The following is a 25,049-nucleotide window of genomic DNA, read 5'->3' on the forward strand; positions in this document are numbered from 1 at the left end:
TATATATATATATATATATATATTCTTTTTCAGGTTCTTTTCCATTATAGGTTATTACAAGATGCTGAGTATAATTCTCTGTGCTGTACGGTAGGTCCTTGCTGTTTATTTTATATATAGTAGTGTATATGTTAACCCCAAATTTCTAATTTATCCCTCCTCTGGCTTTTCCCTCTGGTAACCATAAGTTTGTTTTCTATGTCTGTGAGTCTATTTGTGTTTTGTAAATAAGTTCATTTGTATCATTTTTTTAGATTCCTCATATAAGTGATATGATAGCTATCTCTGACTTGCTTCACTTAATATGATAATCTTTAGGTCCATCCATTATTTATCTATTTATTTATTTTTTATTATTTCATTTTTGCTAACCAGGATGTCAACACAAGTGAGAAGAAAGAATATGTTCGTGTGTCCCCAACACCAGCACTATGGCCAGTACATAATAGGCATTTAACAAGGATTTGCTGAATGAAAGAAAGCAGCCCTTGTAATCTTTTTTTTTTTTTTTTTAATATTTATTTATTTGGCTGTGCCGGGTCTTAGTTGTGGCACATGGGAACTTCATTGCCGAGTGCGCAATCTTTTAGTTGCAGCATGCGGGCTCTTAGTTATGGCATGCAGGATGTAGTTCCCTGACCAGGGATCCAACCCCGGCCCCCTGCATTGGGAGCGCAGAGTCTTAATTACTGGACAGCCAGGGAAGTCCCAGCCCTTGTAATTTTGGATCAGGTTTTCCTACCACCTCTATTTTCTCTTCTAACAGTGACTTTCTTGTTTTTTTTAGTACCTTTGCACATTTTTCAAGGCAGTATTTAGAAAGCAGCCAGATCTACATTTATTCATTGTGAATTACCTCAACTTGTTTGTACACTTTCTGCTTTTGCGACTTGATTTTTGTGTATTGTGGTTTTCCCAATGTCTAAGAAACAAGGAACATTTTATTTTATTGAAGTATAGTTGATTTACAATGTTGTGTTAATTTCTGCTGTAGAGCAAAGTGATTCAGTTATACATATATATGCATTCTTTTTCATATTCTTTTACATTATGGCTTATCACAGGATTATAAGGAACATTATTAAAGATTCTTTTGTACTGAGATCATGCAACCAACACTAAAGCGCTGATCCACACCTAAGCATTCACGTTCTCATCTTTTCTAGAAGTCAAGAAAGTTGATGATCAACTGCAGGAACACTTGCATAACCAAAGATGCCTAAAGCGGATGGAACAATGCCACGAACATCATGCCTTTGAAAATACTGTTCATCCAGCCCAAAAGCATTTTCCTTTAAGACAAAATCATGGAAATTCTGCAAATTTAAATGTAGTAAAATCAGAACAGAAGCTATGAAATAAAGAACCCTGTGGAGTGTAACAGAGATGGGAAATCCTTTCTCTTTATAAAGCATGAGCAAATTCATAATAAAATTGCCTGAAATTGGAAAACTCAGCAACACTAAGGCTCAGTTCATTAAGCATCAGAGAGATCGCAGAGTTGAGAAATCCCATGTATGCAGTGAATATGGGGAATCCTTCATCAGGAAGTCTCGGCTCACTAAACATCAGAGAATTCACCTGGGAGAGAGACCCCCCATGGATGCAGCATACGTGGGAAGGCATACCGCAAAGTCCAGGCTCACCGAACACCAGAAAATCCATACAGGAGAGAAACCTTACGTATATGCTAAATGTTGGCAAAGCCTTCCTCATTGAATCACATCTCATTTTACCTCAGAAAACTCAGACTGGAGAGAAACCCTCTATATGTAGATTGTGGAAATGGTTTCATCCCGAAGGTCAGTTTCATTGTACATTGGAACAAAGTATAGGAGATGAAAAGAGGTAAGATCCCCTTGGGATGTACTCGAGAAGAAACCTTGTATTTATTTGTTCACAGGCCTATCACCTTTGAGAGTTACCATCACTTCAAAGATTCCATCTCCCCCCCCAAAAAAAGATTCCATCCCCTCTGTGACCTGTTCAATTAGACATGTGATTTTCCTTATCTTTTTCATTCCTTCTTACTCTTATGAGCGGGGCTCTTATCCCCTCTTCTTATCCAGAGTCTTTCCCTTGATCTATTAAACATATCCTGCTAAAAAACCTTGAGTCCTGCTTAAAGAACAAGAAATGGAAATTTGCTATGCAGTAGCTCTACATTTCCATCACAAACCCTGGATTATCGGGTAAATTTACTCCAACATAATATTTTTAAGCACCTAAACTTGGCCATCTGATATTTATTCAATCCTGTAATGTAGTCATTAGATAATTGAGAACAGGAAAATTTCATGATTGATTTGCGTTTTACAAGGATCGCCTTGCCTGTTCTATGAAGATGAGATCATATGGGTCAAGGATATAAGCAGGGACAATTCTAGTATCTCAGGTGAGAGATTGGGCCAGCATGGTAATGATGGTCCAGTGAGAGAAAATGAAACTGACTTCCTGCTTTGACCTTTCGTTATATGACTTTTATCAGGTGCTGAGACTTACAAGGTCCTATGGGGTTGAACGTAATTGAAGAAAGTAGGTGAACCTTGCATCTGTGCCACAGCCTGTGTTCTCAAGATCTGTTTCCCCAGGGTGAATAAGCGTTCTAGCTCAGGGCTGGGGTGAGAGGAGGAAGAGAGTATGAGCTGGAGCAGGGCTAGTAATGGGTAGCAGGCCTGTAAATGGCTGGCAAAGACTTCTTGGTGACCTGATGAAGACACATAGGACTGTGGGAAAACCAGTTCTTTGAGGTCATTTTATTTTTTGCACACAAATGTTCACAGAAGTTCCACTGGCAGTACCCAAAAAACTGTAAAAAAATGCAAAGGTCCACCAACTGGTGAATGATTAAATTTCGGAATATCCAACAATGAATACTAAAGCAACAAAAAAGGAACGAACTATTGATACTTTAAAAATGATAAATTTCAGGACTTCCCTGGTGGCACAGTGGATAAGACTTCACCCTCCCAATACGAGGGGCCCGCGTTCCATCCCTGGTCAGGGAACTAGATCCCACATGCATGTCACAACTAAGAGTTCGCATGCCACAACTAAGGAGCCCGCCTGCCACAACTAAGGAACCTGTGAGCTGCAACCAAATAAATAAATTATATATATATATATATATATTTAAAATGATGAATTTCAAAGCAGTCGTGCTATGGATAAGAAGCCAGCACAGACACTACTAATTTTATGAAAAGAACGCAGACTAATCTGTAGTGACAGAAGGCGGTCTAGTGCTGCCCAGGATGGGCTGGGTAAGGAGCACGGTTGGGAAGAGACTGACAACGTCCACCGTTTCCGCTCACTTTGCGATCGCTGCATCCCCTGTACTGTCAGTTTTCCAAACCTTGGTCTTCCCCAAACACTTCCATCTGCCAGTTCCACGCCGAGCTCCGCAGACAGCATTTGCCCCGCAGTACGGACACCAAATCTCCTCTAAGATGGCGGCGTCCACGGTACGTCTCTGCCCAACGGCGCAAACCCGAAACGGCTACAGCGCGCCGCCAGGGGTTTTTTTTTTTGCCAAGCACTCTTAAGTTTTCATACGGCCTCTAAATCTTTTCGCAATTAAACCAGTTATCGAGGTGTCCAGAAGCAATTTTAATTTCCTACGGAGCTGAGACGTCACAGCCGTAACAGCCGCTCAGAATGTACTCCTGCGCCCTTTCGGTCTTGATGGGCTCCGGCCTTTGAAAAATTTGCGCCGTTCACCGTCCACAAGCGGGCCCTGTCCATTCAAACGAATTTACCCCCACGTCATGTTTGCTTTGTATGAGCTCGAGCTTCTTAAAATCTCCCCATTTTCCTTTAAGGGGCTGAGGTACCAGGAAACAGAGTTTTCAGCCGTGGTCTCTCAGCGGCCGCCACGCCTTCTGTACGTCAGGTGCGCAAAGATGGCGACCCCAGGGCGCCGAGTCTGTGGTGGCGGCGCGGACGTATTACCTCATAAGGAAAAGCCGGAAACCCCCAATCCGTTCACCATAGAAACGCGGTAGAAACGCCGCAGACCCTTGTCGGTTGGTCTCGGGAGAGGGGGCTGGGCGAGGGGACCAGAAGTAAAAGGAGTTTGGGGGATAAAGTTAGGCCCTGAAGAGGTCGCTGCAGGTTCAGGAGAGAACCAGGTGGGTATGTGGGTCTGGCTGTAAAAAAGGCGGGGATGGGGGCGGTCTTTAGGTGGGCTGTGGCTCCTTTGAGTCTGGGAAGGTAGCGCAAGGATGGATGGTGGTTTGGTTTTGTTTTTGAAGGGAGCGTGGAGGAGTCAGTATAATGTCTATGATCGGGGTGTCTTTGGGGTCAAACATGGGGGGCTCTGGTGGTCAGCGATTAAAGGTCTGAACAGATCAACTACCGAGAGTCCTGAGGTCAGGGTTTAAGGTCTTCGGGGGTGATTGACAACTGGTGGCGTGGGGTTCGTCAATGAATGTGGAGACTTGTTCGGGTTCTCGGATAATTTGGAGCTCAAAGGTCTAGGAACCTTTAAGGGAGGTCAGTGTACGTGTGTATCTGACCTGGTTTGGTATTAATCCGGTGGGGTAATGGTCACTGTCTTTCGTGCAGGGATGTGTGACAGCAGAAGGCGGGAAGCTCAGGAGCCCTGGTAGGTGCGTGTGTTGAGCCCAGACTTTGGCTGCTGGAACAGACTTGGTGAACGTTAGTTAACGTTCCCTGAAAGCTTCAGGTCCAAGTCCCTGCCCCACCACAAATTTTCTAATCCCTTTTGGCTCCCTACAGCACCCCTTCCTTTTGAACCCAAAGAAATGAAAGTTTGGGGGAAGAACAATTCAACATATTTCAATTTAGTAATCTTTTAATTTTTGTTTTTATCATTCCTCCTGCAGGTTGACTGCATATTTCATTTCAGGTTCTATAGGTGAATATTTAAAGGCTGCTCCTTTCCCAGTGTTTATATTTTTGAATTGTTTTTAAAATTTGTATTTATGGCTTATATTCCTTTTCTCTCTTTTCTTTTTTTGATGTGTTCATTGTCCCTCATATTAAAATGTGTATGTAAACAGGGGGTATGAAGATCTTTTTTTTTTTTTGCGGAACGCGGGCCTCTCACTGTTGTGGCCTCTCCCGCTGCGGAGCACAGGCTCCGGACGCGCAGGCTCAGCGGCCATGCCATTAACTTTTGTCATTTGTGTTCCTCTTTAAGAAAAATGATACAAATTTAAAGATATGAAATTCCGGTGGCCCTTCCAATGCCCCTGCCCACACTTAGTGTAACTTATGGCAACAGAGATTCAAATTGGAGCAAGGCAGCAGTCTTTAATGAATTGGAATTAAAAATACCTTCCAAAAACATTACAAAAACAAAGTTACATCCTGCTAGAGACGTGGCATGTGGGATCTTCTGGGACCGGGGCACGAACCCGTGTCCCCTGCACCGGCAGGCGGACTCTCAACCACTGCACCACCAGGGAAGTCCCCATTTTGAAGACTTTTAAAGAGGCTTGAGGGCATCAAAGTTTAAAGGAAAAATTTACAGTTTCTCACTGCCCAGATGGCCTCATTTCTATAATTGTCTGAAAATTACCTGCCACTGAAATATAGTACTGTGATGATTCTCCTTTGCCACTTTCCCTTTCAAATTCATGCTACTTCCATATATTCAGGGAGTTAGGTTTCATTGGCCCAAGGTGTGAAATTATCTGGGGAATCAAATGAAGAGACAGAAATATTGGGGACCACGTGTTAAGGTGAGTGCACAGGAAGAAGGAATACAATTCCAGAAGTAATTTTGCTTTTCAACCCACAGGTGCTAACAAGAGACAAGATATGAATGAAGAAAGAGGAGTTTCCAGGACCTAGATATTGTTATTTCTGGGGATACTTTGGCGACTGTTATATCTAACTAGAAATTTTGGTATATCCAGAAGAGACAAAGACAGAGCCTCTGCATTGCCAGCTATTTTCAGAGAACAGAAGAAGATGATCCAGGCCCAGGTGACTCATGTCTTGTTTTATTCTCTCCTTTATTCCTTAATGGATTTGTAGAGGCCTGTAAAAAAAAAAAATCAGTTCAGTATCCAGAGAGAAATAAATTTTGTAGACAAACTCCAACGCCATGGCAAAGTAGGATCAAGAACATAGTGTTTATATGATTCCTAGTAAATGACTAGTGTTGGAACATAATGTGTAACTGTTACTGACTCTGTGTGTGCGCCTGTAGATGTGTGCCTATTTATAAATGCATGTGGGTTCATGTACATATCTGTGTACATAAATACGTCTGTCTGCTTTGTGCATCAGTGGAATTATATTCTAAAGAACATTCCTTTGGCCTGAGATAGTATAATTTAAGCATCTAATAGAATAATGACTGCAGTTGTTTTGTGAATATTAGCTGTATAAAATTCCATTCGTCTATAATTGTACTTAAAGAAATGAGTCAAACTATGTAAATCATTTAGATGAGTGTCTGTTACCAAAAGTCAGGTCTGGCTGCTCGCTGCTTGAAAGCCAATAACTCGAGAGGCAAGGTTGGTGGAAAGGAAAGTTTGTTTTATTCCAGAGGCTGGCAACTGGGGAAAGAGGGTGGACTCATGTCCAGAGGCCAACTCCCCACTGCCAGTCAGTGGGCCAGAGCTTTTAAAGGGGAGTTTCAGGGATGTATAGGCAGAGGGAGGGGGCTACATGCAGAAACAGCATAGTCAACTCTGGCAGTCATCTTGAAATCGGTAATGCCATGGTCTGATCAGTGTCATCTTGATTGTGTTGAGCACAGTTAATCTTTAGTTCCACGGTTGGTTTGTTCCCATTTCCTTGAAGCCAATTCTTGGAATTTTGGCAGCTTATGTCATGGCTACAGTCTGGTCATCATGTAGTTAACTTCTTCCAACTGGTGAGGGTTTCAGTATCTACAAAACAGCTCAAAGGATATGGCTTAGAATATTATCTATAGCCCTGGAAGAGGAACTAAAGGTCCTTGACTTTGTTTAATGACTAAACTATTATTATTTGGTCTTGTTGGACTGTTTTCCTTTGTGTCTGCATTTTCTCACTTCTCTGATTAAATGTATTCTTTAAAGTTTTTCTGCAGACAAAAGGCAGACTGAGGACATGGTGGTGTGGTGTGTGTGTGTGTGTGTGTGTGTGTGTGTCTATCTGTCCTGGGGAGGCCCCATAGGGTCCTGCTCCTTTTCATGCCTGCTACATAGTAAGTGATGTGTGAGATCACCCATGCCTTAAATCTTTGCCAGTACTTAATAATAGGACATTATCAAATTGTATAATTTCATCAATCTGAATGGTCCAATGTTTATTCTTTTACCTTATTTTGCATTTACCTCATCATAGGTAAGGTTGAAATCCGTCTTGTATATTTATTGGCCAGTTGGATTCTTTTTCTCTTGTGATATGCCTGTCCTTATCATTTTTACATTAACAAAATGATTTTTTTTCTTACTGATTAATAGGAGTCATGCCTATCCACTACATATTGATTCTTTCTTTTGTTTATCAAAAATATTTTCCCAGCTTGTCACTTTTCTTTCAGCTTTATCCACGGTAACTTTTTCAATGCAGACATTTTAATTTTTCCTCTTATAAAGTTTGCTACTTATTTTCTTTTATGGTTTTTGGTTTGTGACATGAACATAATTCATATTTGTCTCTATTCCTTTCACAGATTCTTTTGTTTTATGGCTAGGACTCTAAACAGGAGACAAACTATTTTTGAGTATGAAATTAGGTAGGAACCTAAGTTTTTGTTTTTCCAAATGGATCTATATCTCACGTGAAAAAATTTAGAAGGTGGTAAAATCAAGTGTTAAGAATTTGCTGCCTCTTTTAAAAAAGAAAAAGAAAAGAATTTGCTCAACCAGGTAACTCTCTTCTCTATGATGTAATCTTTGCAAGAACACAGGGATAGATTATCCCATCAGATTTCCCCTCATCTGGCAGCTCAGTTGACAAGCAGGTCTCATTTCATTCCCTGGTGGCATTTTGGCCTAGGCTGCATGGCCACAGGATCAGGACATTGAAGACATTCCACACTGCTGAAATGTTGTTATCCAGAGCACTTCTAACACCAAATGTAGGGGTATTTTCCTCACACCTCCTAATTCTGTGACTCTCCAGACACCAACGGGGTGTCCTACAATTCAACTCAATCCTGCCACTAACTACCTGGAGTTAGCGTCAGATCCCACAAGGTAAGAGCTCAGTCCCACAAGACTGCCCCCACTTTAGGTGCCTGTCAAGAGTCTCAGCCTGTTACCTAAGCTTCTGATGATGAGCCCTAAATCCGGGGGTACCAACAACACCCTGCTTAGGTTTGGTAATTCACTAGAATGACTCACAGAACTCAGGAAAGCTCTTTACGTACGTTCACTGGTTTATTCTAAAAGCTACAACTCAGGAATAGCCAGATGGAAGAGATGCATAGCGCGAGGTATGGGGGAAGGGGGGCGGAAGTTCCTCCCTGGGAGCACCACCCCGCCAGCACCTCTATGTGTTCACCAACCTGGAAGCTCTCTGAACCTGATGTTTTAGGGGTTTTTATGGTGGTTTTTTGATGTAGGCACATATTGATTAAATCACTGGCTATTGGGGACTGAACTCAACCCCCAATGCCAGTTCCCTCCCTGGAGGTTGGGGGTCTTTCTGGGGACCAGGCACCAGTCATCTCATGAGCACACAAAAGATACTTTTATCATCCTAGAGAGCCCACGGTTTTTTGGAACTGTGTTCCAGGAACCAGGGACAAAGACCAAATATATATTCATCACAACATTTTTCTGGCTTCTGTTGTTTTCATTTCATCAATTTTGTCTTTCTTTTGATGGTAATGAGTCTTTTCTTTCTTTCTTTTTTTTAATCCTTTCCTCATCACTTCTTTTTTTAAAAAATTATTTAATTTATTTATTTTTGGCTGCATCGGGTCTTTGTTGCTGCGCACGGGCTTTCTCTAGTTGTGGCGAGTGGGGGCTTCTCTTCATTGCGGCACGCAGGCTTCTCATTGCAGTGGCTTCTCTTGTTGTGGAGCACAGGCTCTAGGCATGCAGTCTTCAGTAGGTGTAGCACGTGGGCTCAGTAGTTGTGGCTCGAGGGCTGTAGAGCTCAGGCTCAGTAGTTGTGGCACACGGGCTTAGTTGCTCCACGGCATGTGGGATCTTCCTGGACCAGGATTTGAACCCGTGTCCCCTGCATTGGCAGGCGGATTCTTAACCACTGGGCCACCAGGGAAGCCCGAGTCTTTTCTTTCTGGTTGGTTTCCGAATCTGACTTTTGCAAGTGATGTTCTATAGTTTCAGTCTCACTCATCTAGAAGCAGATTTCCTGCCTGGCTTTGCTGGCTGGCTAAGTCTGACTTATAGGATGTTTAACCAATTCTAAAATTTTCTTAATTCCTGAGATCTTCATATCGCTTCTCTGTTTCTCTATAATCTCTTTCAAAAACTACATAGAGGCCTATGTTAGACCTCACTGTATTCTCCATATTTAGTAAACTCTCCTTTATATTTTCTGTCTCTTTCTGTGTCTGCTTCATCTTTAGTTATTTTTTCAAATGCATATTCCAGTTCACTCGTTATATTTTCAGTGTATCTAATATGATGTTAGCCTTTTGTGAAATAATAAGAAATATACACATTGGTCTCTGCCTCTAGTTCCTGACATAAAGCTCCCTTTTAAATAGGGGTGCTCTGAGAATCTTCTGGTCTTTGACCCCAATTCCTAGCACAGAGCCCCTAAAATCCTTGTAATTTCCTAAATAATAAGGGTACTACGAGCTCCCATACAACTTCATTTATATGTGGAATCTAAAATATGACACAAGTGAACTTCTCTACAAAACAGAAACAGAATCACAGACATAGAGAACAGACTTATGGTTTCCAAGGGGGACTGGGGATGATGGAGTAGGAGTGTGGGATTAGCGGATGCAAACTATTCTATTTAGAATGGATAAACAACAAGGTCCTACTGTGTAGCACAGGGAACTATATTCAGTATCCTGTGATAAACCATAATGGAAAAGAATATGCAAAAGAATATATATATAACTGAATCACTTTGCTGTACAGCAGAAATTAACATGACATTGTAAATCAACTATGTTTCAATAAATTTTTTTTAAAAAGAGTACTAAGAGCATATTTTGTTGTAAAATTTGGTCTTTGATCCTGGTTTCTGATACAGAGTTTCTAAATCCCTTGGAATTTCCTGGGTGATAGGAGTGCCTTTCTTTCTAATGAGGCAACACTCGAAGGGCTCCTGAATGAGACCTGGTTACCAGAAAGGCCAAGCCATGATCAGAAGCTTGGAACCTTCCATCTCATTCCCCATTATCCACAGAAGAGGGAGGGGCTAGAAATAGAGTTAATGATCAATCATCCCTACGTGATGAAGCCTCCATAAAAATCCCAAAGGTATGGGGTTTAGAGAGCTTCTGGGCTGGTGAACACATGGAGGTGCTGGAGGGGCACCAGGAGAGGGCACGGAAGCTCCAAGCTCCTTTCCACATACCTTGCCATGAGCAGCTCTTGCATCTGGATGAAATCTGTATCCTTTATCATATGCTTTTATAATAAACTGGTGAACAGTAAGTAAACTGTTTTCCCAAGCTCTCTGGGCTGCTCCAGCAAATTAATCAAACCCAATGAGGGGGTCACTAGAACCTCCAATCTGTAGCTGATTAGTCAGGAGCACAGGTGGCAACCTGGACTTGCATTTGGCATCTGGAGTGGGGTGGAGGTGGGGTCTCATGGAACTGGGCTCTTACCCTGTGGCATGTGATGCTCTCTTTAGGTCGATCATGTCAGAATTGAATTGTAGGACACACAGCTGGTGTCAGAGAATTGCTTGGTGATGTGTTTAAAAAAACACATCGGAATTGGTGTCAAAATCATAGAAATATGAGCAGGACAGCTTCCTTTATATTCCTTATGAGTCAGTCAAAGAGAAACACTCGCATTAAACAGGACTCTATTATTACAGGAAACCCTGTCATTCAAGGATGTGGCCGTGGACTTCACGTGGGAGGAGTGGCAGCTCCTGGCCCCTCCTCAGAAGGACCTGTACCGGGACGTGATGCTGGAGAACTATAGCAACCTGCTGTCCGTGGGTGAGGACGGTTCCCCTGGGTCCCTCAGAGGGTCTCCAGTCAGTGGCCTTTCCTTCCTCAGCTGCTTACACTTGGAAGTCACTACAGTGCCCTAATGGCAAATTCTCAGTGCCTCCTCTGGCTCCTGATAAAAGGGTATATACAATGTGCCATGAGTTGTTTTTACTACCAACACAGCTGACACCAAGTGTGTGGGGTTTTTTCTGTCCCCAAAACCAATTCTCCTACTCTCCAGATTTGGACTGGGTGTCCCGAAACTCAATCCTTTTCTGACACTAACCACCCAGAGTCAACCTCAGATCCCACAGGCTTACAGACTCAGTCCCACAGGACTGCCCTCACTTCAGGCACTAGTCGAATGGATTGGGTACCCGGGGTACCCACACTTCTGTCTGACTTGACCTTAAATTGGGCATTCCCACTCTCTATCCCTCAGGTTTGGTAATTTGCTAGAACGGTTCACAGAACTCAGGAAAGCACTTTACTTACCATTACCAGTTTATTATAAAGGATAATAGCCAAATGGAAGAGATGCCCAGGGTGAGGTATGGGGGAAGGAGTGTGGGCCTTCCATGCCTGCTCCAAGTGTGTCACCTTTGATGTGATCACCAACCCGGAAGCTCCCCCAACCTGGTTTTTTAGGAGTTTTTTGGCGATTTCATTGTGTAAGCGTGATTTCTTAAGTCATTTGCCATGGGTGATTAACTCAGTCTCCAGCCCCTTCCCTCCCCATGGAGGGGTTAGGGAGTTAGAGCTGAAATTTCCAACCTTCTACTCATGGCTTGGTCTTTCTGACAGCCAGCCTCCACCCTGAAGCTCTCTAGGGACCCCCAGCTACCAGTCATCTCATTAGCACACAGAAGACACCCATCACTCTGGACCCCAAAGGTGCTAGAAGTTCTTGTGTCAGGAACTGGAACTTAAACCAAATTCTGTAACAGAAGAGGTTCCTGCCAGCCCGTCACATAGGAAATTACAAGGGCTTTATTTTATTTTTATTATTTATTTATTTATTTTAAAATTTTATTTATTTTTGTTTGCGTTGGGTCTTTGTTGCTGCATGCGGGCTTTTCTCTAGTTGCGGCAAGCGGGGGCTACTCTTTGTTGCGGTGCGTGGGTTTCTCATTGTGGTGGCTTCTCTTGTTTTGGAGCACGGGCTCTAGGCACGCGGGCTTAGTAGTTGCTGCACGTGTGCTCTAGGGCACATGGGCTTCCGTAGTTGTGGCTTGCGGGCTCTGTGGTTGTGGCTCATGGGCTCTAGAGCACAGGCTCAGTGGTTGTGGTACGTGGGCTTAGTTGCTCCACAGCATGTGAGATCTTCCAGGACCAGGGCTCGAACCCGTGTCCCCTGCATTGGCAGGTGGATTCTTAACCACTGTGCCACCAGGGAAGTCCCTATTTTTATTTTTTGGTTGTGCCACACGCCATCTTAGTTCCCTGACCAGGGATCAAACCCACACCCCCTGCAGTGGAAGCACAGAGTCTTAACCACTGGACCACCAGGGAAGTCCCCACAAGGGCTTTAGAAGCTCTGTGCCAGGAACTGGGGGCAGAGACCAAATATATCTTATTATATCACAATATCCCATGAGTCTCTCCTGAGTGAAAAGCCTCCGCTTGGCTGATGTGAAAAACGGTCCCTCAAATGTAACATTCTCCCGTCCCCACAGACCCCAGCCCAGTTCAGTGAGTCTCAGTCTTCTATCGTTTCCCATGAACAGGGTATCGGGTCAGCAAACCAGATGCAATGTCCAAGTTGGAACGAGGGGAAGAACCGTGGACAATAGAAGATGAAATCCACAGTCAAACCTGTCCAGGTGAGTGAGGATCAGCTGGGTAACTGCAGACATCATAGTCAGTCAGTGCGAGAAGGCTGGAGGGCGTCTGAGGATACCGTGCCTCCGTGTATCTCTTTCCCCATAAAAGAACTTTTAGGTCTTGAGAGGTAAGTATAACCCTTTTTTCTCTTCTGAGATCTGTTCCTTGCTGATTTTATTTTACATCTTGATTTTTGTTTGTTTGCCTCGTTTTCTTCTTCCTTGGATTCTGTAACCCTCTCCTTTGAACCCTGTCACAAATCCCTTCCACCTCCCTGGCTATGAAATTCCAGGCCTCGCTCCAAGGAGAGATCTTTGAATTCATCACTGTTTTCTGACTACTGCACTCTCCTGCCCCACTGAGAAAGACAGACTTCCCTTCCTGACATCCAACTGCACCTTGTATTTTGTGCCCTCACAGTAACCTAGTCTATGACTGTGCATCAAGCCAGCTCCTTAGTTTTTCCACCGCACTGCCCCCCACCACCATTCTGAGGTTCTTCAAAGGTATTGCTTTCCATTTTCTCAAAATTTTCCTTCAGTCTCATGAATTAAGCTCTATCTGTTTTCTATCTGTTTTCTCCAAATTGCCATCTCCCTTACTATTGTCTATATTTTCTATACTTTGAGTTCTAGATGTTCTAGATCTTTTACTGGCCTAAGATTCCTGAGTTCCTGTATGAGGCATAGGAATCACCTTCTCTCCACAAAAAAGCCCTTTCCACCATCCTATTTTAATGTTAGATTCTCTTTTAATATTGCACATCTTACCCTGTCCATGCTGGTATTATCTTGAATGTTATTCTCTGCCTATGGAGTTCTCATCTTAGAGGTCTCTGCTGTTGACTGTTTTAACTAGAAAAGACTGTTTTACATCTACATCAGTTCTGCCTAAGTCGCAGCTTATGTCTCCTTCAGTTTACTTCCTTCATACATTTGCTATTTCTGATTTTCCTTTGGCTCATCTTAGGTGTTAGCACTGTATTCATTTCCCTAAATCATTTGTTTTTCCCATTATATTCTTGTTTTTTTTTAACAGCTTTACTGAGATAATTCACATATGCTACAATTTGCCAGCTTAAAGCATACAATTCATTGTTTTGTAGTATATTAAGAGAGTTATGTAACCATTACCAACAGCAACTTTGGAAGATTTTCATCATTTTATAAAAGTTTCCTCCTAAGCCTTCAGCCCTAGGCAAGCACTAATCTACTTTCTATCTCTGTAGATTTGCCTGTTCTGGATATTTAATATAAATAGAATCATAAACTATGTGGTCTATTGTGAAAGACTTCTTTCATTTATCATAATGTTTTTGAAATTCTTCCATAGAAGTTCTAACATGTATCTGTAATTCATTCCTTTTTATTGCCAAATAATATTCCATTGTATGTATATACCACATTTTATTTACTCATTTATCTATTGATGGACATTTGGGTGGTATCCACTTTTTGGCTTTTTTGAATTATGCTGCTATGAACATTCATGTACAACTTTTTTGTGAACATATGTTTTCATTTTTCTTTGGTATATATCTAGGAGTGGAATTCTTGGGTCATGTGGACTCTTGGAAGGGTCCAAATGTGGTGCTTCCAGACTCATGGTCGGCATTATGTCCTTCCAGCCATGATGTGTGATAATACACAGAGTATTGCCAACCAAAGGCTCAGCCTTTGGTATCCAGAGTTTTCATTGGGATTCAATCACATATTTCCCACATGGAAATATGTCTTTGGCCCCTCCAGAAGTCAGGCTAATACCTATAGTCTCCATTTCCTCCAAAGGTTGTAACTGATATGGTGTGGCCCAAAGCCCATGTCATAAATCACATTGTTAGAGTGTCTGGTGGCCAAAGCCACCAGGCAAACAAAGATACTACTATCAGGCAGGACATTCCAGGGGCCTAGAGATCACCTCCCAATAGCCAAGGGCAAGGGCCAGACCTCTCTTTGAATGAGGTTCAGTCTTCACTGAAGGTAACTCTACCAATGAACAATAAAGGGATTCCTTTAGAAAAACAGAGGAAATAGAGCTTATAGTAATACAGTCAGAGTGGGAATGACAGCATGATATGTACAAGGTTTATCTACATTTTGAATTAGGAAGATGATGCCATGAGTTAGGAATGAAGGCATGAAATAAGAAATGTGCAAGCCCATGGGATTGACTATCAAAAGAGTGGCCTGAAGTCAGGCAAATGAAAGCCAGTGTTAGAAGGTCTCTTCAGGAGGAGGAGTGGAGTGGAAACATGAATCCATGGAATACTCAGGGTGATGTACACTTTTCTTGCCAGGATGACTGTTTGGATTTGTTATGTGAGTAATTGAGGTAGCATAGTGGAGGGTTGGTAGGTTTTGTATTTTTATAGCTCTAGGCTGTCTTACCTTTTACCTGGGTGGCAGTAGGATAGCAATAATAAGGAACAGTCAGATGTTCTTAAAAAAAAAACCTGAAGGTAAAGCTGACACAACCTGGTCTTAAAGGAGGAAGTTGGTCCTTTAGTACAACCTGTTGCCAACCTAGATGCAAATGTAGAGTTACTGAAGTAGATGCTGCTGGTGGCAAGTGAAGAGTTTATTAGGGACGTTGACATGGGAAAAATTTGGATACGACCTCTCTACTGAATGCAGAAAGTGATTGAAGAAGGCGACAGTTTCCATATTCCATTAGCTTCCGAAGATGACTACATGGTACACGGCCAGTTGCAAAATTTCCTAACAGTCATTGTTGCCCTGTTTCACTATGAATGGTACATAGGATAACGTGACACAGATAGACTAAAGGTTAGAGTTTTGATTATACTAACTTTTTGGAAAGTTAGTTTGATGGTGGTCTACAGAAGCAAATTTAGGAACAGGATTACAATGCAAGAGATTATCTCAGTTTACAGTCCTTTACAGTTACTTGCCAGGTTACAAATACGTTTATTCTATACACCTCAGTATGCATATTTCCCTGATTTCTGTAGTCAGAATTTGGATCCTCTAAGTGGGCTTAAAGAATCCCCAAACTCCTGAGTGTTGGAATGTCTAAGACGTTGGTTCTGTATGGTCATCATTTTTCATTCTACATGTCCTCCCAACACATCCAGTCCTCTTTTCGTGAATAGTATGCACATATTATTTCCACATTGTTTCCTCCACTTATACCTCCACTTGGCTTCTTGATTTCTCTACTACACATCTAATATCATCTCAAAGTTTAGGTTCCACAATGCACACTTTTTTTTCCTACATGTGGATTTCAGTAATCTTCTTCCTCATCACAACTGGAGATGCTTTTACCAAACCATTGGCTCAGGCCATACAGTTAGCAGAGTAATCCTGGGTTCCTCACTTTCAAAGACCACTCTCCACACTGACCCCATCAGTTAACCTTGCTTTTTCTTTCTTTCTTTTTTTTTTAACATTTAAAAAAATTTTCTGGCTGTGTGCCATGCAGGATGTTAGTTCCCCTACCAGGGATGGAAACCACACCCCCTGCAGTGGAAGCACTGGAAGTCTGGAGTCTTAACCACTGGACCGCCAGGGAAGCCCCAACCTTGCCTTTTCTTTATGCAAGTATTCACCATATCCTCATTTCCTCTGCTTGCCACCATCTCCTTTGCTCCTTCAAACCACATTTAGCAATCTCCAACTCCCTACTTTTTTTTTTTCTTTTCTTCTTTTTCATTTGGGTTTCCCTAACAGGAATTATGAGAAGTGAAAGTAAGTAAGGCATATTTTATATATCCCAAATGCCAACACACTGCCTTGCACATGGGAGCCATTCAATAAATACTTTTGGAGTGAACAAATGCAACCCTCATCATTTTGGATCAGTTATCTCTTCCACCTCTGTGGTCTTGTGTCTTTTCAAGTTCTGTTCCTCCATACCCTCTCATTTGCTGCTATCAGTGACTTGCTTGGCAGTTCCCTGGTGGTCCAGTGGTTAAGACTCCATGCTTTCACTGCTGTGGGCCTGAGTTCAATCCCTACTCAGGGAGCCAAGATCCTGCAAGCCGCACAGGCCAAAAAAAAAAAAAAAAAAAAAAAAAAAAAAAAAAAAAAGATTTGCATGTATTTTACTACCTCTGCATGTTTTGCAATTTCCTATTTAGAGAGCAGCCAAGTCTACATAGATTAGTCAACTGCCTAACCTTATTGGTACATTAACTTTTTTTCCTTTTGGTTCGTTTATATTACTGTGTTTTTACCATGTGTAAGAAATAAGGAACATTTATACATGGTGTTTCTTTTATACTGTTATCATAGGGTTGCCACTAAAGTGCCATTTTTTTTAAAAACCAAGGGATTTTTAAAACAATTTTATTCCAAACAATAATAAAAAGGGCTCATTGTTCTCTTCTTTCCTAGAAACTGGCAACGTTGGTAATCATCTTCAGGGTGACTGGGAAAATCAAAGAATGCTGAAAGGTATAGAACAATACCAGGAACATAATGCATTTGGAAATCCTGTTCCTCAAAGCAAAAGTCATTTCTCTTTCAGGCAAAATCATGATATGTTTGAGTTCTATATAAAAACTTTGAAATCACATTTAAGTTTAGTCAGGCAGGGCCAAAGCTATGAAATTAAGAACTCTACTAAATGTAATGGAGATGGGAAATCATTTCTGCATGGTAAGCATGAAGAATTTCATTCTCCAGTTCAATGCCCTGTAAGTGCAAAATCCATCAGTAGTAAGTCCCAAGTCATTAAGCACCAAGGAACTCACAACACAGAGAAAGCCCACATATGCAGTGAATGTGGGAAAGCCTTTGTTAAGAAGTCTCAGCTCACTGACCATCAGAGAGTTCATACAGGAGAGAAACCTTATGGATGCAGTATGTGTGCAAAAGTATTCTCCCGAAAATCCAGGCTCAATGAACATCAGAGAATTCACAAGAGAGAGAAATCCTTTATATGCGGTGATTGTGGAAAAGTCTTCACCATGAAAAGCCGTCTGATCGAACACCAGCGAACTCACACTGGAGAGAAACCTTACATATGCAGTGACTGTGGAAAAGGCTTCCCAGGGAAGCGTAACCTCATTGTACATCAGCGAAATCATACTGGAGAGAAATGCTACGTATGTAATGAATGCGGAAAAGGCTTCACTGGGAAGAGCATGCTTACTATACACCAGCGAACTCATACAGGAGAGAAACCCTACATCTGCAGTGAATGTGGGAAAGGCTTTACCACAAAGCACTATGTCATCATACACCAACGAAACCATACAGGAGAGAAACCCTACATATGCAATGAATGTGGGAAAGGTTTCACCATGAAGAGTCGTCTGATTGAACATCAGCGAACTCATACAGGAGAGAAGCCGTATGTGTGCAATGAATGTGGAAAAGGCTTTCCCAGGAAGAATAATCTGATTGTACATCAGAGAAATCATACAGTAGAGAAATCCTACGTATGTGGTGAATGTGGAAAAGGCTTCACTGTGAAGAGCATGCTCATCATACATCAACGAACTCACACTGGAGAGAAACCCTACATCTGCAGTGAATGTGGGAAAGGCTTCCCGTTGAAGAGTCGGCTTGTTGTGCATCAGCGAACGCATACGGGTGAGAAACCTTATAGATGCAGCGAATGTGGGAAAGGCTTCATCGTGAATAGCGGACTGATGTTACATCAGCGAACTCACACTGGAGAGAAGCCTTATATATGCAATAAATGTGGAAAAGGGTTTGCCTTTAAGAGCAATCTTGTGGTACATCAGCGAACTCATACTGGAGAGAAACCCTTTACATGCAGTGAGTGTGGAAAAGGCTTCACAATGAAACGCTATCTCATCATACACCAGCAAATTCATATGGGAGAGAAGTCCTATATATGCAGTGAATGTGGAAAAGGTTTTGTCATGGAAACAGAGCTCATTTTACATCAGCAAATTCATACTGGAGAGAAACCTTATGCCTGCAATGAATGTGGCAGAGGCTTCACTATGAAAAGCCGTCTAGTCGTTCATCAGCGAACTCATACAGGAGAGAAACCTTTTGTATGCAGTGAATGTGGAAAAGGCTTCTCCTCAAAGAGGAATCTCATTGTACATCAGAGAACTCATAATGGAAACAAATCTTAACAAAGCAATGAATATAGTCACACCTACAGGAAGAAAATATGCCTTGTCCAACATCAGAGGGTTTCACACAGGATAAACTACCTTTATATGTACTGACTATGGAAAATCCTATTCATAATTGGTATTGGTTTCATTACCCACCAGAAAATTTACACAGGAGACAAACTGTATGTATGCAATTAATGTGAGAAAGCCTTCAACACAAATTCAGCACCCGTTGTACATCAGAGAACTCATAAAAGAGAGAGACTCTGTGGATTCAGCAATTGGGGGTAACCTTTCTCTCATTTGTCAAGCCTTGTTAATACACACGAGAAACGTATAAGTCAAGGTACATAATCCTTTGCAGTGACTCTGAACTCATTATATATATGTGAACTTGTTCAGGGTACAAACCATGATAGTTCAGTGAACTCATTAAACATCAGTGTGCTCTACTTGACTGTCGTCAGTGTAGATTAGCCTGTTGCTAGATTTCACCCTTGGGAAACTATGGAATTTTCATAGGAGTGAAATTTAATGAATGCAGAGAATGTGCTAGTGCCTTCAGTGATAAGTTACCTCACACTATATGTCTAAATTAACATGTAGGACAAAGCTCTGATACAATGCAGAAAAAGCTTCAGGAAACATTTCTAGGTAATTATATGTCTGAAAAGTATATACTAAGATAAATCTTATGAATGGAGAGACTAGGAAAGCCATCTGTGGGAATAAAAACCCTATCTCATGAGTGATCATAACAGATCACCAGTGAGCTCATTCATAGTAGCAATATGATGATAGTAGAAATAAAACCTCAATAGTTGCCTCATATACATGCTGGAGAAAATTTTTCAGATGACAATGAACATGGCAGGATTTTGGTGATACATTCTGCCTCATCGCTTCTCACGAATTCATACAGAAATAGAATAGTTTATGAACCCACTAAATGTGGAGTAACTTTAGCAAAATATCAGAGAATACTGAAGGAAAAAACCCTCATGAAAATGACGTATACTTGAGTTTTCTCTCAGAAATCTAAACTTATTGTACACTTGATGTCCATTTTGGGACACAATACCTTGAACCATATTATCAATAATTCCATAATTTTAAAGTGGGCTCTTCTGAACACAAGCCCACCTTGCGTTTAGGGTTTTAATGTTATATACATTAAATTTTAATGTTATATACAATGCAGGAGTGTTCTGTGCCCACCTCATATCATTATATGATTCGCTCTTGCATTTCTTAGGCTCTAAATTCATCTCTTTCAGTCTATGTATTTCAAAAGGAAAAGGAATATATTCATATATGTAATTCAACATGTTTAGATGTATTTATCCAAGTTTATAAGTAGCATTAAGTAGTTTACAAAAACACCTTAAAAATGATTTTTCTAAATTTTGTTTTGAAATAGTTTTAGACTTACAAGAAATTACAAAATATACAAAGTTCCAGAATACCCTTACTCAGCTTCTTCAGTGATATTATCTTCCATAACCATAATACATCATCAAAACCAATAAAATGACATTGGTACAATACTGTTAAGTAAACTATAGACCTTATTTGGATTTCAATAGTTTTTGCATGCACTAATTTGTATGAGTTTTTTTTGTTTTGTTTTTTGATATATAGAGTTCTAAGAAATTTTATCTCATTATAAATTTCTGTAAACCCCACCACAATCGGGATGTGGCATTGTGCCAACACAACATCCTCCCGCTACACTCTCCCCCAACCCTGACCCATGCTGACCACTGATCACACTCCATCACTCCAACTCTGCTATTTTAAGAATGCTATTAAAGTGGAATCATACAGTGTGTATCCTTTGAGATAGGCTTTATTTCCCTCAGCAAATTGCCCATAAGATCCATCCAATTTGTTGGGTGTATAAGTAGTTTTACTTTTTGTTACTGACTAGTAATCTTTTGTATGGGTGTACCATGGGTTTGTTTATCTGTTCGCTGTTGACGGATGTCTGGGTTGTTTCCGGTGTTTCACTGTTTTGAATAAAAATCTATGAACATCTGTGTAACCAATTTTATGTGAACATAAGAATTTGTTTCTTTGGGATAAATACCCGGGAGTCATATGTATATGTTACGCTTGTGTTTAACTTTGTCAGAAACTGCCAACTTTTCCAGAGTGGCTGTACTAATTTACATTCCCACCAGCAGTGTATGAATGCTCCGGCTGTTTCATGTCTTTTCTAGCACTTGGCACTGTCATATTTGATTCCAGCCATCCTATCAGGGGTGTGGTAGTGTATAATGATGGCCTTACTTTACAATTCCCTAACAGCAAATGATATTCCACACTTATATACAAATTGAGAACCATATCGGGTAAACTTGTCATGTTTGCTTTCAACCATCCAACATAATTTTTAAAACTCAAAAGGAGAATAGCCTATTATATTTGATGATATATTCACCCTTTCCATTCCTTTTTCTTCATTCCTGATGTCATATGTTTCATATGTTTCCTTCTGTTATTTCTTTTTTGTCAGTCTCCTTTATCAATTCTTTTTGAGAAGGTCTACTGGCAACAAATTCTTAGTTTTCCTAGCAGTAGGGCTCTTCTTCTCTTGTCTCTATCCAGAGTTATTTCTTTGATATAATAAGGATATTTAGTTCAGTTTACAAATGGTGAGTCCTGCTTTTGGGGAGGGGGGAGAAAAAGGACATCTACCAGACAGTACTGTGGCAGTATTCAATCTATGTTGAATACTATACCAATTCTATGTTGAGTAATTCATTCCTTTAAAAATATTTTTTGAGCATCTAGACTGTGCCAGGCACTGTTTTTGTCACTGGAGACACATCAGTGAACAAAACAGGCAAAGCCATGGCCTTCATGGAACATACAGTCTAGTGAAGGCGACTGAGTAAAATAAATACACATCAGAATTTCAGTTCTGTTAAATGCTGTGGAGAAATATTAAGCCTAGTATATAGGCTGTAATGGAGGAGCTATTTTAGAAAGGGTTTCCAAGGAAGGCTATTCTGCACAAATGTAATTTGAAACAATACCTAAGTGTACTGAGGGGAGCCAGCCAGCATAATATTTATGAGCCAAGAACACTCCAGACCTGTTTCCAAGTGTTTTCTCTGGGCTTCCTGCCTCACACCACGACCTAAGCCAGAACCTGTGGGACTGGGACCCAGGGCTCTGTGTTTATAAAATGAGCTTTCTGATCTATATTTATTTATTTACTTGATCTATATTTAAATTTGAACATCTCTGCCCTAATTCCTGGGTTAGTGCTCCCAGCCCCACCCCACACTGTCACAGGATGGATTCTGGGCAGATATTCTACAGCAAAGAATTAGACATGAGGGCCCCAGCAACCAGGCCCTCAGATGCTAGTATCTTGTCCTTCTGTGAACTGACACATGCTGCCATGGCAAGGTCAGAGCAGCTCATTCCTGAAAGTGATCAGTCAGGATCCCAGAATGGGCTGCCCAGGCTACCCTGAGTTCTCTGGACCACATGTGTAACTCTACTTTCAGAGCTTGACATCTCAGGTGAATGCGGCTAAAATTTAATCCCTGAAGGGAATGTAATATTATTAAGAAATTATGAAAACAATTCTTAATGTATAGAAATTAGAAAACATATATAAACAATACAGAAATTTTAAATCACCCATATTGTACCTAAGAGCCAAATACTGTTAACAATATATTCTCCAAATTTCAAATGCATGTAAGTATATTTTTACAAAAGAAAAATGAGACTAGTCTCTTTATGTTTACTATATTATGAACATCTACATCATTCAGTATTCTTCTAAAACTTTTCTAAAATCGACATTTTTATAATACTAAAGTAATACATAATTATTATACAAAGATATGTTAACAATGGAGAATTGCAAAAATTGGGAATGTGAAAACTTCTGATATGCTCTACCCATAAGTAAAAACCCTAAAGTAATCCAAGCTAAATATTTTATTTAACTAATCGCAATTTTCAAAAAGACAAACACTTATGGTTTGTTCCCATAAAAGGATCATAATATATGTACTATCCTGCAGATGCGTTTTATCCTCTGAAGAATATTTACCTTTCCTTATTTATACTGACAATCTTTCATTGTTATATACTGTTGAGTGGATGCTCCATAATTTACCAAAGTATTCATTTATCATTGTACATTTAGGTTTTTCTTTTTTATTACAAAAGCCTCTGTGGTTAATATTAAAACTTTCACCAAATGGGTGGAATATAATTGCTGGGTCAAAGAGAATGAACAATTTAAATTGGATCCAGGTTGCCTTCTAATAGTCCTCTTCAACTTAAAGCCTCTACAATTAAACCTCCCACACCTGCATAAAAACATTTTAAAGTGTGCTCTTTTTTTTAATTTGTGAGCTATGCCAAGTATGATAATTGCATTACCTCATAATTCTATATTCTCAAATGTCCCACTGTCACCATTTATTTTTGGAAGGAAACATGTAGTTCACTCATTTGCACCTTCACTTCATCCCCTTACCCACTAGAGGTTGCTATGTATCGATCCCACGCAGGTATTAGCATTTTTATCGAACTCTGCCTTATTGGCTACGCCTATACAAAGGCTGTCTTAATTCCTTCTAGACTACAAAGGCCTTACCCACTCCACGTACAACCGCTCTCTCCACAAACCTAAGATATTAAGTGACCACTGCTTTTGTCAATTCCGTGGGCCCCGCTTCTCCAGCGATGTCTCGACTTCTACCTTTTTTTTTTTTTTTTTTTTTTTTTTTCGGTACGCGGGCCTCACTGTTTTGGCTCTCCCGTTGCAGAGCACAGGCTCTAGACGCCCAGACTCAGCGGCCATGGCTCACGGGCCCAGCCGCTCCGCGACATGTAGGGATCTTCCCGGACCGGGGCACGAACCCGTGTGCCCTGTATCGGCAGGCGCACTCTCAACCACTGCGCCACCAGGGAAACGACTTCTACCTTTTTTAATCTTCCCAAGCAACCGGGGGTCTAAGCCTTTTTCGGCCATAGGGACACCTGCCTTCTTCTAAGATGGCCGCGCCCATGGCGCTCCAGAGTAACGAATCTGCTCTAAAGTGCACGAAGGGAGCCGCCATCTTTCTTTGTTCCGCAGCCGGCTGAACGCGCCACGTTGGCCTTGGATAGGCATCGGTCTCTGAAATCGTACGCAGTTAGCACAGCATTGTTGACCATCCCTCGCAATATCAATACCGGCAGGTATTGATAAAAGCATTGAGAGGGCCAGGAATGATTCCGATGTCTTCCTACAGCCGTTATGGCCCCCGCCCGTCGGAAACGCCGAGGTGGGCGGGGCCATGCTACGTCATAGAGCGGAGCGCGCGGTCGGAATTCGGAAATCCGGCAGCGCTCCAAGGTCCTTGCCAGATTGCCTGGTCCTAGCCGGTCTGCGTTCCTAGGGGCCGCTCAGGAGGGCATCCGAATAGCAGGTGGGCTCAGCCTTTTGTCGCTGCCAGTGGTGTCTGGAGGGGTTTGGGATCAGGTGAGTCGGGTTGTGGGCTTGGATTCACGGCCTCTTGGGACTGTGAAACGTGAGCGCGTGTGAAGGACCTTAGTTGGGATTTTATTTAGAATCATTCCCAGAGACGTCTGGACGTTAGTGATGGGGCTTTTGGCAGTCAGTGATTAAGAATCTGAAGAAATCATCGACCGAAAGTCCGACTCTGTCAGAGTTTGGAGTCCACTTGGATCACTCTGCTTGTAGGACTCAGGGGTTGAGAGCCGTGGTGGAAAGTTTGTATCGGTGAACGCGGTGTCTTGTCCGGGTTCGCGATTTAACCTGGGACTCAGTGTTAGAGAGGCCCGGGTTGGGGAGATGTCCCTGTTGGTTTCTTGGGCATGTTTGGAGTTTAGACTGGCATTTAATATAGGACTCAGTCATAGAGACGCCTGGTGGGGGCTCTCAGTATTTGAGGAGGTTCAGGGTCAAACCTTGAACGCCAGAAACAGACTTGTAGGCTGCATTCCCCCAGTTAATCCAAGCACAGTTCACTCCTTCTAGTCTGTCCTGACGGACCTTACTAACAACTTTGTCTCCCCCGGTCACCACTCTTCTCGCTGTCCTCACAAAAT

General features: G+C 41.6%; 1 protein-coding gene across 1 annotated transcript in view; it reads left to right on the forward strand.

Moving 5' to 3' along the window:
* The window catches only part of LOC103075017 (zinc finger protein 432-like), a 45,722-nt gene extending 21,346 nt beyond the window's left edge, over nt 1–24,376 (forward strand). Inside the window, 10 exon segments of the mRNA XM_082931301.1 lie at nt 3,254–3,464; nt 3,822–4,000; nt 7,707–7,779; nt 10,951–11,077; nt 12,799–12,894; nt 17,254–18,911; nt 18,996–19,034; nt 19,036–19,080; nt 19,083–19,305; nt 24,177–24,376. Coding sequence (XP_082787427.1) covers nt 3,254–3,464; nt 3,822–4,000; nt 7,707–7,779; nt 10,951–11,077; nt 12,799–12,894; nt 17,254–18,911; nt 18,996–19,034; nt 19,036–19,080; nt 19,083–19,305; nt 24,177–24,376 — 2,851 coding nt within the window.
* Nucleotides 24,377–25,049: the final 673 nt, after the last annotated feature.

Source organism: Lipotes vexillifer, unplaced genomic scaffold, assembly GCF_000442215.2.
Source record: "Lipotes vexillifer unplaced genomic scaffold, Lipotes_vexillifer_v1.1 scaffold802, whole genome shotgun sequence".
Taxonomy (NCBI): Eukaryota; Metazoa; Chordata; class Mammalia; order Artiodactyla; family Lipotidae; genus Lipotes; species Lipotes vexillifer.